The sequence below is a fragment of the Hylobates moloch genome, unplaced genomic scaffold (assembly GCF_009828535.3).
Source record: "Hylobates moloch isolate HMO894 unplaced genomic scaffold, HMol_V3 SCAFFOLD_18, whole genome shotgun sequence".
Taxonomy (NCBI): domain Eukaryota; kingdom Metazoa; phylum Chordata; class Mammalia; order Primates; family Hylobatidae; genus Hylobates; species Hylobates moloch.
The window spans coordinates 79,424,973-79,440,022 of NW_026652293.1; the positions used below are offsets into that span (position 1 = coordinate 79,424,973).

Here is a 15,050-nt window from a genome sequence, read left to right on the forward strand (position 1 = left end):
AAGTAGAACTTTGCTTTTTATTATCCAAAACAGATCCAAAAGTCTAACCTAATATAAAGGGTGTGTGCATCAATAGGAAGCTATGACCATTAGCCTCCAATACAAAACCCTCATGAGGGTCTTATACTCAAGCCTTAGTTGCTCTTGTATACACAAATTGATCCTATTCATCTCCTAAGTAGCTTAGTACAAAAAAATTTTTAGAGAAACACATGGAAAAGGCCAGAATCACATTGTTACTACGCTGTTTTCCCCTGACAGCCTTTTATATAGCTTGATAAAACTAGTTTAATGATGAACTGAAGTTAACACATTTTTCCTACTAAACTTAAAACCAAAGTAAGTCAACCAGAACCAAAACCTTCAGAATTCCATGCAGTAGCTTTTTACAAAGTGTATTCAAAAGAGTGCTAATGGATAATGAGCAAAAAAGTTCCATGATCCCTATACTTTAATCAAAATCATCTCAATAGAATTTTTGAAAGATTTTCACAAAATCCAAAGTCCAAAGGATAACACACAATAAGCATTTTTTGGAAAATGAAATATAATAAATGTTCTATTTCTTAGGCTGGGTGAGTTTTGTTATGTTGTTTGAATGCAAAACAAAGATGATACAGAAGTACTAGCTCAAAGAGAATAAAGCCACAGTATTTAAACTGTGGCCAGACATGATGGCTCATGCCTGTACGCCCAGCACTCTGGGAAGCTCAGGAGGAAGATCACTTAAGACCAGGAGTTAGAGGTTGTGGTAAGCTATGATCAGGCCCACTGCACTCCAGCCTGGGCAAGATCCTGTTTCTAAAAATATAAAAAATAAACCTAATGTGGTTTGTATAATTGTCCCCTCCCAATCTCATACCGAAATGTGATCCCCAGTGTTGGAGGTGGGGCCTGGTAGGAGGTGTTTGGGTCATGGGAGAGGACCCCTCATGAATGGGTTGGTGTGCTCTTCACAGTAATGAATTCACATGAGCTCTGGCTGTTTAAAGCCAGGCATGGTGGCTCCCAGCACTTTGGGAGGCTGAGGCAGGCAGACTGACTCGAGCCCAGGAGTTCGACACCAGCCTGAGCCACACAGCAAAATCTCATCTCTACAAAAAAATAATTAGCCAGGTGTGGTGGCGCATGCCTGTAGTCCCAGCTACTGGGATTGCTTGAGCCTGGGAGGTCAAGGTTGCACTGAGCCATAACTGCACCAATGAATTCTAGCCTATGCAACAGAGTGAGACCCTGTCTTTAAAAAAAAAAAAAAAAAAAAAAAAAGAGGCCTGGTACCTCCTCACTCCCCACTCTCATCATGTGAGCATCCTGCTCTCCCTTTGCCTTCCGACATGATTGGAAGCTTCCCGAGACCCTCACCAGAAGGCAGGCAGCTGTTGGTGTCACGCCTGCACAGCCTGCAGAACCATGAGGCAAAATAAACCTCTTTTCCTCATAAATTATCCAGTTTCGCATATTCCTTTATAGCAACACAGGGTAACGTATTTCTAATTCAAACTTTGAATCCAGGTTCTAGCACTTAATAATACACGTAACGTTGTGCTTTACTATATTCTGTCTTCCTCCCTTTCATATCCAAGCTTCTAAAAAAGAGGAGTACTTATTTCTCCAGACTTCATCATGGTGCCTAGCACAAAGGAGTTCAAAAAAATGTTTAATAAATCAAAGTTTTTCAAATTTAACAGCCTTTGAATCTATAGGGCAAAATTGGTTTTAAGACTTTTCCAATTTAAGCACACTACAGAGAACATCAAAACACTCTATTATTAGAAATAGGGGCGGGAACGGTGGCTCACACCTGTCATCCCAGCACTTCGGAAAGCTGAGGTGGGTGGATCACCTGAGGTCAGGAGTTCGAGACCAGCCTCACTAACAGGGTGAAATCCCGTCTCTACTAAATACAGAAAACTAACCAGGTGTGGTGGCGCATGCCTGTAATCCCAGCTACTTGGGAGGCTGAGGCAGGAGTATCACTTGAACCCGGGAGGCGGAGGCTGCAGTCAGCCAAGACTGCACCATTGCACTCCAGCCTGGGCAACAAGAGTGAAACCCCGTCTCAAAATAAACAAGTCTCAAAACAAACAAACAAACAAAAGCGTATGGCCGGGCCGCGGTGGCACACGCCAGTAATCTCAGCACTTTGGGAGGCTGAAGCGGGCGGATCACGAGGTCAGGAGATCGAGACCATCCTGGCTAACAAGATGAAACCCCGTCTCTACTAAAAATACAGAAACAAAATTACCAGGGTGTGGTGGCGGGAACCTGTAGTCCCAGGTACTCGGGAGGCTGAGACAGGAGAATGGCGTGAACCCGGGAGGCGGAGCTTGCAGTGAACCGAGATCGTGCCACTGCACTCTAGCCTGGGCGACAGAGAGAGACTCCGTCTCAAAAAAAAAAAAAGAAAAGAAAAGAAAAAGAAATAGGCCACGCACTGTGGCTCACGCCTGTCATCCCAGCACTTTGGGAGGCCAAGGCGGGAGAATCGGCTGACGTCAGGAGTTCCTTAGAGACCAGTCTGGCCAACGTGGTGAAATCCCATCTCTACTAAAAATATTAAACTTAGCAGCCAGCCATGGTTGCATACGCTTGTAATTCCAACTACTTGGGAGGCTGAGGCATGGGAATCGCTTGAACCTGGGAGGGGGAGGTTGCCGTGAGCTGAGATAGTGCCATTGCACTCCAGCCTCAGCAACAGAGCCAGACTGTCTCAAAAAGAAAAACCATATTATTAGAAAGAATATCTCACATAAAGGTATATGAAAACACAAACACACATGAAACATCTACGTTCAGTACTGTACAAAATTAAATAGAGTCCCAGCCTTTTATGACATGCCAGCATTGGCAACCTATAAAATGTAATTTACAAAGTTTCAACTCCTTTCCAAAGTCTAGATAGGCAGAGCAGGAACGTCCTACCGGCTTTGAATGAAGACACTGTTCATGGCCGGACGCGGTAGCTCACGCCTGTAATCCCAGTACTTCGGGAGGCTGAGGCGGGCGGATCATAAGGTCAAGAGACCGAGACCATCCTGGCCAACATGGTGAAACCCCCCTCTACTAAAAATACAAAAATTAGCTGGGCGTGGTAGCCCGCGCTATAGTCCCAGCTACTTGGGAGGCTGAGGCAGGAGAATCGCTTGAACCTGGGAGGCGGAGGTTGCAGTAAGCCAAGATCGCGCCACTGCACTCCAGCCTGGCGACTGAGCAAGACTCCGCCACAAAAAAATTAATTGATTAATTAAATACTATTCAGCCGGGTGCAGTGGCTCACGCCCGTAATCCCGAGGCGGGCGGATCACGAGGTCAGGAGATGGAGACCATCCTGGCTAACACGGTGAAACCCCGTCTCTACTAAAAATCCAAAAAAAATTAGCCGGGCGTGATGGCGGGCGCCTGTAGTCCCAGCTACTGGGGAGGCTGAGGAAGGAGAATGGCGTGAATCCGGGAGGCGAAGCTTGCAGTGAGCCGAGATCGCGCCACTGCACTCCAGCCTGGGTGACAGAGCGAGACTCCGTCACAAAAAAAAAAAAAAAAAGAAAAAAAATCATTATTTCTGCTTGCCTGTCTTCTCCACTACACTATGAATTCCTAAAAGGCAAAAATCACCAAATCTTATTCCTGGGCATTCGACAAGGTCACAGTGCCTTTGGACTAACAGGTCCTAAATGTAATAAATTAGGATAACAGGATACTGTATAGCAGGATATTATTAGGATACTAGCAGAGACAAGAAATAGGCATGTTAAACAATAAAATCAATTTTTTAAAACTCAAGATTGAGCCTAATTATTTTTAAGTATACACTGGTTCAGTATTAGCCAAAACAAAATTCTTAAAATTACTAGGCCAGATATTAAAAACAGAATACTATAAATCAGTTTTCTGTGTAAAATACACAAATTCCTGCAGTAACTGAATTCCACCACAGAAAATGGAACTCTAATCTAGTTCAACAATTATATTGCAACATGTACCAAGCAAACATTTCTATAAACCACTTTGTATGCAATGTTACTTTTTTCTTTTTGACTAATAAAAAGACGAATTGTCATTTAAATGTAAAATACCAGTGCACCCAGAAACTTCAAGCCTTTCAGAAATTTCTTTCCAACTTAATTCAAACATTTTAAAATCACGAACTACTTTTAAAACACCGTGTTAGTAAAGGAATGCAAGGGCAAGAAGATAACCTACTTCCTGACTTTAAGGAGTTTACAATCTAGAAAAGGAGATACATAGTCAATTATCAGAGTATCAGACACAAAGAACAAATGCTACAACAGAGGTACATATGCCGTGAGAACCCAGTAAAAAAGTGGGATAAGGGGAAATAAAAGAGTACAGTGGGCTGGGTGCGGTGGCTCACGCCTGTAATCCCAGCACTTTGGTTGGCCGAGGTGGGCAGATCGTCTGAGCTCAGGAGTTCGAGATCACCCTAGGCAACATGGTGAAACCCCATCTCTACTAAAATACAAAAAATTAGCCGGGTGTGGCGGCGCGTTCCTGTAGTCCCAGCTACTCGGGAGGCTGAGGCACGAGAATCGCTTGAGCCCTGGAGGCGAAGGTTGCAGTGAGCCAAGATGGCGCCATTGCACTCTAGCTTGGGCTACAAAGTGAAACTCCGTCTCAAAAAAAATAAAAATAAAAATAAAAATACAGTGAAAACACTGGATTTAGAAGGAGGACCTGAAATTTGAGAATTTAAAAAAGGAAAGATGGCACTCCAGGATGAAGGACATGAGCAAAGAAACATCGAGTGGAAACATCTCTTCCACGGAATGGGCCCAGGATTGGTGACGATTCCAGAATAGCAAAAGCATAAAATTTGTTAACATATGAGGATAAATAGTAGCATATACTTATTGTAGAGGCCTTTGAGCTAACCGAGGGAAGTTACACTTGATTCTGGGAAGAAAGAAAAGTCCCTGAAAATAATTAAGGTAGGCGTGAAAGACACAATGTTTTGCTTCCTCTTAAGATGTATCTATACCAGCCGGGCGCGGCGGCTCACGCCTGTAATCCCAGCACTCTGGGAGGCCAAGGCGGGTGGATCATGAGGTCAGAAGTTCAAGACCAGCCTGGCCAGTATGGTGAAACCCCGTCTCTACTAAAAATACAAAAATTAGCCGGGGGTGGTGGCGTGCGCCTGTAATCCCAGCTACTCTGGAGGCTGAGGCAGGAGAATCGCTTGAACCTGGGAGACGGAGGTTGCAGTGGGCCAAAATTGTGCCACTGCACTCCAGCCTGGGCAACAGAGCAAGACTCTGTCTCAAAAAAAAAAAAAAAAAAAAAATGTATCTGTACCTATGAAAAAGGAGAGGCATAAAAAGAAAAAGTCTGAAAACTGATGTATAACGATCTTTTTTATTTTATTTTTTTTTAGCAACAGGGTCTCGCTCTGTCACACAGGCTGGAGTGCAGCGGCGCGATCCTAGCTCACTGCAACCCTCGAACTCTCAGTTTGAGGCTGAAGCTCAAACGTTCCCCCCGCCTCAGCCTCCCAAGTAGCCGCGCGACCAGAGGCGCCACCAATGACCGGTTGACATGATGTTTTAAAAATTCTTTAAAGATAATTATTGTTGTTTGCAAACTCGTGACAGTTTGGTAGTACGTCACTGAAGGATCAGGATCCAAAAATCACAGTACAGAGACAACGTGGACTTCCCATAGCGCTCGGCACACTTAAAACATCCCTTCAAGTATTAACCTTAACTGGGCTTGTCATCCCTGGTCAAATCCTCCGAAATAAGTAAACCACTCTAATTTCTTCTCTCCTAAGAGACTATCAGTGAAAGCTCACAAAAAAACAGTTTTTAAAAAAAAGGGGGTCTCGCCATGTTGCTCAGGCTGGTCAAACTCCTGGGCTCAAGCGATCCTCCCGCCTCAGCCTCCCAAAGTGCTGGGATTACAGACATGAGCCACTGCGCTCAGCCAAAGACAGTTCTTAAAATCTACAGGTTCTTTAGGATATTCTGAGAATAAACTATCGTTTAGGATTTCCCCAAAGGATTTACGTTTTGTTCTATGAAGAACCCAGTTCTTCCAAAAATTTCTACAACTGACGATTTGGAAATAAACATAACGCTCATCTCATAAAACTTTGCACACAGTGTGAACCTCGTAAGCTTCGAGAACAAAATTTCCCCATCTCTCAAAACAAAACACCCAAACCAAAACAGTCAACCAGTGGCAAAAGAAACCGTCCTCAGCTCCCCGGGTGGGAAAAAGGAAGGCAAAGCACCCCAAGATGTGCTTTTATTTTAAAGCTCCTTGATCTGACCAATCGGGTGAGCTGGAGCCTCACGTCTGAACCCCGAGTCCAACTTCTTCCCCGAGCCCAGACTACTCACTGTGGCCAGGCCCAAGCGCATGTGGAACACACGCCAACACAGGACAGGCTCAGCACGCCGGCCACTTCCCTCGGGGAAAGGCCCGCCAACGAGTCCATCGCGTGGGAGAACAGTGGGAAAGGGTCGCGGCCCCGGCCGTCCGTAAAGGACCCGGCTGCCGGCGCAGGACGCGAACCCACCAGCGCCGCTCCGCCGCCATGTGCCACCGCTCCTCCGGTCCGAGGTTATGTAACGAAGCCCGGCGCCCGCGAGCCTGCCGTACCCGCCACCGCCAGCGCTCGCCCCCTCGAGCCCCATCCGTTGGCCCCGCGCACGCCCAGCCTAGGCCCGGCGCTTGCGGAGCAGAAGCCCCGCCACCGCCGCGGGCCCAGGCCGCGCGACCCGCCCTCCGCCGCGCGGGCCCAACCCCCTCCCTCCCTTCCCCCTACCTGAGCAGGGCGGGTGAGCGCGCCGCCGCGGGCCGAGTCCACCGGGTCGCCAGGCCAAGCGAGAGCTCCTCCCGTGCGGGTCAGTCACAGCATCTCCCGGGAGACGTGGCCGCCACGGGCCGGGCTCACACCCCTCCGCCCGGCTGAAGCCGCTCCTCTGCGCTCCGGCCGCCGCCTGCGACCTCCCTGGCCACCTCAGAGCCACACGCCCCCAAGAGTGCCTTCGCGGGCTGTGGGCCTGCAGACCGCTCAGCAGCTACAACGCAGTCGCTGCTCCCGCCGCGGTTCTGGGTCCTTCCCCTTGCAACGCTGCCTACTCGCCTCGGACAGCGCCGGCCCCGCTCTGCGCATTACCCTGCGCCGACAAAACCGAGTTCCACACGCCCCGGAAGGGAGGGAGCGGAGGAAAAGGGCGGAGAGGGAGGGGAGAACCGGCGGAGATCGCGGCTGCAGGGACCAGAGTTCTCGCGATGGTTCCGCGCTCGAGCGCCGGCTCCGCGGGAATTTTCAAACTCTCGGTGAAAGAAGGAGGTGGGAGGGAAAGGGAGGAAAGAGAAGCAGGGCCTGGAAGGGCGGATCATTTACAAAAAATCGGGTCTCTCCGCCTCCGAGGAGCTGGTGGGGAGAAAGACTACGAGTCCCACAGTGCCTTGCGCGTGAAGCCGCCCTGGCGGCCCCGGTGACGCGCCCCGTGCACAGTTGGGAGTGGTAGTCTTCGCTGGGGGTCGCGCCGGGCTCTGCCAACCGCCTGCTGCGATTGCAGGCAGACACTCTCGTCACGTAATCGTGTGGCCCTGCCAGCTGGGGGCCGAGTGATAATCTTTCTCTCATAATTGGCAGCTGGCATTCTGTATTTTCTGTTCTGTGCTCCCACTTTTCTTTTTTCCTTTTTCTTTTTTTTGGAGACGAGTCTTGCTCTGTTGCCCAGGCTGGAGTGCAGTGGCACGATCTTGGCTCACTGCAACCTGTGCTCCCGCTTTTCATGCCAAAGGTGGGCTCCCAGACTTCTGGGGAAACGCTTTTTCCACGTGTTGTTTTTTCTAGCATCCTCCTGTGCTTTCATGGCCAAAAATGCTCGTGCAGCCTAGCCTAATCTTTTTAGTCGAAATTTTACCCCAAATCACTGTTATCTTTTTGGTCACCGCGGGTTTTCATTGTGGAATTTCTTATTTCTTGTTAATATCTTCCTTTGAAGCAAATCCCAGCGCCAAACATGTTTCAAACAGATAGGGAACGTGTCCTTAATACTAAGTAGTAAGTAAAAGGATTATAAGATGAGGTAGAGTAGGGATTTTAAGAAGATGCTCTTTTATCAGGAAAGTTTCTACTTTTCTGTTACCTTTCATATGTGCTTTTTAAATTTTTTTATTTTTGAGACAGTGTCTCGCGCTGTCGCCCAGGCTGGAGTGCAGTGGTGTGATCAAGGCTTATAGCAGCCTGGAACTCGTGGGCTCAAATGATCCTCCTACCTCAGCCTTCCAAGTAGCTGGGACTATGGGCATGGACCACCATGCCCCACTACGTCCCATTTATTTTATTTATTTATTTATTTATTTATTTATTTGAGACGGAGTCTCGCTCTGTCACCAGGCTGGAGTGCAGTAGCACAATCTCGGCTCACTGCAACCTCTGCCTCCCAGGTTCAAGAGATTCTCCTGTCTCAGCCTCCAGAGTAGCTAGGACTACAGGCGTGTGCCACCACGCCCAGCTGATTTTTGTATTTTTAGTAGAGACAGGGTTTCACCATGTTGGCCAGGATGGTCTTGATCTCTTGACCTCGTGACCCACCTGCCTCAGCCTCCCAAAGTGCTGGGATTATAGGTGTGAGCCACCGCGCCCAGCCTTATTTTTTATTCTTTGTAGAGACTGTCTCACTGTGTTACCCAAGCTGGTCTCTACTCCTGGGCTCAAGGGATCCTCCTGCCTCAGCCTCTCAACGTGCTGGGATTACAGACATGAGCCACCATGCACAGCCTATTTTTATTTTTGTAGAGACTGTGTCTTGCTGTGTTGCTCAGACTGGAGTGCATGGCTATTCGCAGGCACTGTGGCCTCATCAGTGCCACTGCTGCCTCCAACTTCTAGGCTCAAGCTATCCTCCCACCTCAGCTTCCCGAGCAGCTGGGACTACAGGCATAGATATCATGCCTGGCCCATATGCTTTCGGAGATAATGCTGCCTTTTGGAAATGTAATTTTCTTTTTTCTGTAATTTTTGTTTCTTTGGTAACAGCAACCTCCATACATATCATGTTTGTTTGCACAAGGTATTGGACCAATTTGTGATAGAAACAGTTAAAAAGAGTACTGCTTTTGCAGTAGGAGGTTTGGGGTTCATTGTCTTAAATATTTTAAAGAGACCTCTTCAAACAGAAACCACCCTCTGTTGGATGTGCTGATTTATGTCACATGCTCCACATTCTACACTTTCTTTGGCACTATTTTATGCCCAGTTCATGAGTACTGTACCTCTCGGTAGTCAGAAGACATGAATTACCAACTCAGGTGTGCTGCTAGTGAGCTGTGTGACATTAGGAAAATCAAGTGACCTTTCTGGGCTTCAGTTATCAGATGTGTAGAGCAAGGGATTGACTGATTCATTAGACAGGTATTTATTAACTTTGCTCTAAGAGCCCTTCCAGTTGTGAAATTCAAAAATCTATTTTAATTGCACATATTATCCAGATTGACTGTCTACATAGTCTTTCAGATTTTAATCCTTTCCATCATTATCAACAGAATGGTTTCTGTATGGTTGTCTATATTTTTATTATTTACTTATTTTGAGACAGGGTCGTGCTCTGTCACCCAGGCTGGAGTGCAGTGGCACAATCTCGGGTCACTGTAGCCTTGACCTCCTGGGCTCAAGCAGTCCTCCTACCTCAGCCTCCCAAATAGCTGGGACTACAGGTGCGTACCACCACTCCTAGCTAATTTTTGCATTTTTTGTAGAGACAGGGTTTCATCATGTTACCCAGGCTGGTCTCGAACTCCTGGGCTCAAGTGATCTGCTGGACTCAGCCTTCCAAAGTGCTGGAATTACAGACGTGAGCCACTGGCCTGGCCTGTGTAATTGTCCATAATCTAGACCAACTCTACCTGTCCTGTTTTATTTTCCTCTATAGTTCCTGAGAGCTTTGTTTTATTTTGTTTTGTTTTTTAACTCTCCAAACCTGTTTTCTCTTTCAGTGTCTCCCAGCCTCTTCCTTCCCTGAGTAAATCTTAACATCCCTCAGGGGCCAGCTCAAGCCTCTTTTCTCTTCCCAATCTTTTCTTCAGCTTCAGCCCACACGAATCACTAAAAACTTGAGCGAAATATGCTGTCTGAATTGTTTCATGTGTGTTTCCCTTTTTGCCTCTGACTCTCTCCATCCACCCACCATCTCCATCTCCCAGCTGCACTGGGAGCACAGACTGTATCTTTTTAAAATGCTTCCCCCATAACTGCCAGTTTTTTGTTTTAGTTGCTTTGCAAACTGAATTTCCAATTTAAAGCTCTCATTCAATCCTTTTTCTTCTTTCTTTCAGTCATTTAACTAAGCAAATACCGATTATTTTAATTGGTTTCAAGAGATGTTAGTAAGTGTTAAATGAAAAGAAATCTAGATTTGGTAATCAAATGAGTTTGGGGAAAAGCTGATTAAATAAAAATAAAAATGTATTTTCTGTAAGACTTCACTGGCTTTAATATGCTTGGCATTCCCCAGAGTTGCTTGACCATGGCATCCATTTGCACTTGTGTAACATCTTGCCTTATTAGTGCTCCACAGAATAGACTTTGGTAAACACAGCTTCAAAGCTTTCTCTCACTGGAAGAAGCATGGTGTGGTGAAAAGAATGAAATCATTTGGAGACAGACAAACTTGGGTTTTAATGCGTTTCACTACTTTCTAGCAACATGACTTTCATTAAATTACTTCACTCTCTGAGCCTATTTTCTCAGCTAAGAAGAAAAGATAATGTCACTTTCTTTGCAGAACTGTTGTAAAGATGAAAGGGAAGTACGTGCCTTCCTTAGAACCTCATTCCGTTTTCACCTATATGGTCCTAAGTTATGTTGGTGAAAGGCCTAGAAATGGATAATAACTGGTACAAATCCTCATGCTTCCATCTGGAATATATGATTCAAGAGACAATATTTTTTTTAATTTTATTTATTGATTGATTTTTGAGACAGAGTCTCACTCTATCACCCAGGCTGGAGTGCAGTGGCATGATCTCAGCTCACTGCAGCCTCTGACTCCCGGGTTCAAGCGATTCTCCTGCTTTAGCCTCCCACTGGGATTACAGGCCTGTGCCACCACTCCTGGCTAATTTTTGTATTTCTAGTAGAGATGCGGTTTCACCATATTGCCCAGGCTGGTCTTGAACTCCTGACCTCAAGTGATCCACCCGCCTTGGGCTCCCAAAGTGCTGGGATTATAGCATGAGCCACTGCACCCGGCCAAGAGGCAATATTTTAATACCATCCAGCATCCTGGGAGTGACTAGTGGCCATCCGATTTCAGGGAATTCAGGACTTCAATGAAGCGTTCAGAATTAGATCTCCAATTGTTTTGCAAAGTAACAGGGAAAGCCTTATTACTTTAACAACAACAAAAACGGAGCTTATCTGTCTCAAATACAGAAAATTGTCTTTGTCCTAACAGGTAGATTTTCATCATTTTTGTGGAGATGATTGGTTATAGCAAGCAGTGCCCACCCTTGATTTCTCCAAGTGACAATAAATTAGGTGAATGAACAATCATATTTTTCCTGTTCCCCACTGTATGTCCAGTGATGGCACAATGGCCAGAGCATAAATACATACTAAAGTGATTGTCTAGTGACTGAGTAGATCATAATTCATCATTCAAAGCAAAATATGCAAAAAAAACAAAGCAAAATATGCAATATTAGATTATAAGGAATCTTAGAGATATTCTAGGCCAAACACCTTATTTTATAGGTGGGGAAATGAATTGTCAAATGATTTGCTACAAATTTTTGGGGATGGATTTTTTGTTTTGTTTAAAAAATAGGTCGGGTGCAGTGGCTCACAGCTGTAATCCCAGCACTTTGGGAGGATGAGGCAGGCAGATCGCCTGAGCCCAGGAGTTCCAGACCAGCCTGGGCAACATGGCAAAAACCCATCTCCACAAAAAATACAAAAGTTAGCCGGGCGTGGTGGTACATGCCTGTAGTCCCAGCCACTTGGGAGGCTGAGGTGGAAGGATCACTTGAGCCTGGAAGGTCGAGATTGCAGGAGCGGTGGTCATGCCACTGCACTCCAGCCTGGGTGCCAGAGCAAGAGACCCTGTCTCAAAACAAAGAAACAACAACAAAAACATTGTAGGGGCAGCAAAACTCTACCTTTACCCTCTTAGGCCCTCTGGCTGTGTTTGAGAATTAAATTGACACAAGTGAGAGTCACAGGAGAAAGGGCTGGGCAAGGTGGCTTACACCTGCAAGCCCAATACTTTGGGTGGCTGAGGCAGGAGGATTGCTTAAGCGTGAGCCTGGGAGTTTGAGGTTGCAGTGAGCTATGACTGGACCACTGCACTCCAGCTTGGGCAACAGAGCGAGATCCTATCTCTAAAAACGAGAAAAAAGTACACAGATTTTTACACGTACATGGGAGCCCCCGTAGGAAAATGAAGACTCAAAGACATGAAAAAACCTAAATGCTTCTACAGTAGGTTGAACTAAGAGTGACAGTTGTGGAAATGTGTTGGGAGGCTAAAGATACAAGTTAATTTAACAATTAACTTTTTTTCAGATTTTTCTCATCCTTGACCCCACGTCTCTGATGACTAGAATGTGTCTTCTCTCCTGGGACAAGGAAGGCAGCGTGTCCCTTTTGTATCAGCTGTTTCTCAAGTGCCTTTAGCTCAAAATAATCCTTATGCCAAAATGCATATTTTGGGGTGGCATCCTCTGCCACCCTTCAACATTTTTAATTTTTAATTTTTAATTTTTTAAATTTTTTAATTTTTTAAATTTTTTTGAGACAGACTCTGGCCCTGTCGCCCAGGCTGGGGTGCAGTACCATGATCTCAGCTTACTGCAACCTCCTACTCCTGGGTTCAAGCGATTCTCCTGACTCAGCCTCCCAGGTAGCTGGGATTACAGACATGCACCACCATGCCCAGCTAATTTTTTTTTTTTTTTTTGTATTTTTAGTAGAGATGGCGTTTCACCATGTTGGTCAGGCTGGTCTCGAACTCCTGACCTCAGGTGATCCACCCACCTTGGCCTCCCAAAGTGCTGGGATGACAGGCGTGAGCCACCACGCCTGGCCCATCCTTCAACATTAAATCAAACCTACAGTTATAAAAGAAGAAAAGTAATAACAAACATTTAAATTGTAAAATATTTTTGTCATCATAGTCTTTATGCATTTGAAAAATTGTTTGCGTGAATGCTACCCCCTCAAAAGCCAGATTATATTTCTTTCTCCAAACACTGGTAATATTTGTCATTAATAGGTACCATAATTAATCTATTCTTTAAAATTTTTCCTCTTTCTACTTCTCCATTTTTTTCACATTATTTTCTTCAAAAGTTACTTTAAAAAATCTGTGTGTGGGCTGGGCACGGTGGCTCACGCCTGTAATCCCAGCACTTTGGGAGGCTAGGCGGGCAGATCACGAGGTCAGGAGATGGAGACCATCCTGGCTAACACGGTGAAACCCTGTCTCTACTAAAAAGACAAAAAATTGCCGGGCACGGTGGCTCACACTTGTAACCCCAGCACTTTGGGAGGCCGAGGCGGGCGGATCACGAGGTCAGGAGATCGAGACCATCCTGGCTAACATGGTGAAACCCCGTCTCTACTAAAAATACAAAAAAAAAATTAGCCGGGCATGGTGGCGGGCGCCTGTAGTCCCAGCTACTCGGGAGGCTGAGGCAGGAGAATGGCGTGAACCCGGGAGGCGGAGCTTGCAGTGAGCCGAGATCGCGCCACTGCCCTCCAGCCTGGGCGACAGAACGAGACTCCGTCTCAACAACAACAACAACAACAACAACAACAAATCTGTGTGTTTTAGCTAAAACTATTCAGGTTCTGATTTCTCTGTTACTTAAACCCAAAGAACAGCCTTAATGACAGCTCTTGAAATACAGTTACATGTCACTTAATGATGGGGAAACATTCTGAGAAATGACAATTTCATTGTCGTACAAACATCAGAGTGAACCTACACAAACCTGAATGGTATAGCCTACTACACACCTAGACTATATGCGATAGCCTGTGGCTCCCGGGCTACAAACCTGTGCAGCACGTTACTGTACCAAATACTGTAGGCAATTGTAACACAGTGGTGAGTAACTGTGCATCTAAGCATAGAAAAGATACAGTAAAAATGTGGTATGAAAGATAAAAATGGTCCACCTGTCTAGGGCACTTACCATGAATGGAGCTTGCAGGACAGGAAGTTGCTCTCAGTGAGTGAGTGAGGAGTGAATGTGAAGGCCAAGGACGCTACTGTACTCTACTGTAGACTTTATCAACACTGTACACTTGGGCTACACACGCCTAGAACACTCACTGTACTATAGACTTAATCAACACTGTACACTTGGGCTACACACGCCTAGAACACTCTCTGTACTATTGACTTAATCAACACTGTACACTTGGGCTACACAGGCCTAGAACACTCACTGTACTCTACTGTAGACTTTATCAACACCACACACTTAGGCTACACTACATTTATAAAGAATCAAGTAATTATAGTACAGTGTCAGTGATGGCTATGTCACCAGGCAATAGGAGTTTTTCAGCTCCTTTATAATCTTCGAGGACCATAGTTACATTTGCAGTCAGTAGTTGACCAATACCTAGTTGCATAGCGTGTGACTGTCCTGCAATTGCTGACTAGAAGCTGTGTACTCAGATACCATTGCATTTTTTATTTATTTTCAACCTTTACCTCAAGACTCATGCTTGCCTTCTGGTGTTGTTATGTTAGATTCCAGAGGGCACAAGAGAGTTATAAGCTTCTTACAGTCAGTGGTATTGCAGGTATTAATCATGAGCTGCAAATCTGTCACCTGCCTGAAGCTCCCTGCCTCTAAGGAAACCCAGCAAAGAAAAGTTGGTTCCAGCCGGGCGCGGTGGCTCACGCCTGTAATCCCAGCACTTCTGGAGGCCAAGGCGGGTGGATCACAAGATCAAGAGATCGAGACCATCTGGCCAACATGGTGAACCCCATCTCTACTAAAAATACAAAAATTAGCTGGGCGTGGTGGTGGGCACCTGTAATCCCAGCTACTCGGGA

The 15,050-nt window shown here is 46.0% G+C and overlaps 1 protein-coding gene across 5 annotated transcripts in view; it reads right to left on the reverse strand.

Moving 5' to 3' along the window:
* The window catches only part of AHCTF1 (AT-hook containing transcription factor 1), a 254,423-nt gene that overhangs the window by 82,174 nt on the left and 157,199 nt on the right, over nucleotides 1–15,050 (reverse strand). The window contains exon 1 of one of the 5 annotated variants that reach the window (XR_009210793.1): nucleotides 6,357–6,554. The exons of 1 other annotated variant lie outside the window; for it this stretch is intronic. Coding sequence is in view for 2 of the 4 variants with exons in the window: in XM_058430669.1 (XP_058286652.1) it covers nucleotides 6,357–6,454 (98 nt within the window). In the remaining 2 variants the exon portion in view is untranslated. Of the gene's footprint in view, nucleotides 1–6,356; nucleotides 6,588–6,784; nucleotides 7,144–15,050 lie in introns of those variants that run through there. 3 more of the 5 variants (XM_032137482.2, XM_058430669.1, XM_058430670.1) reach the window with 3 other exon arrangements.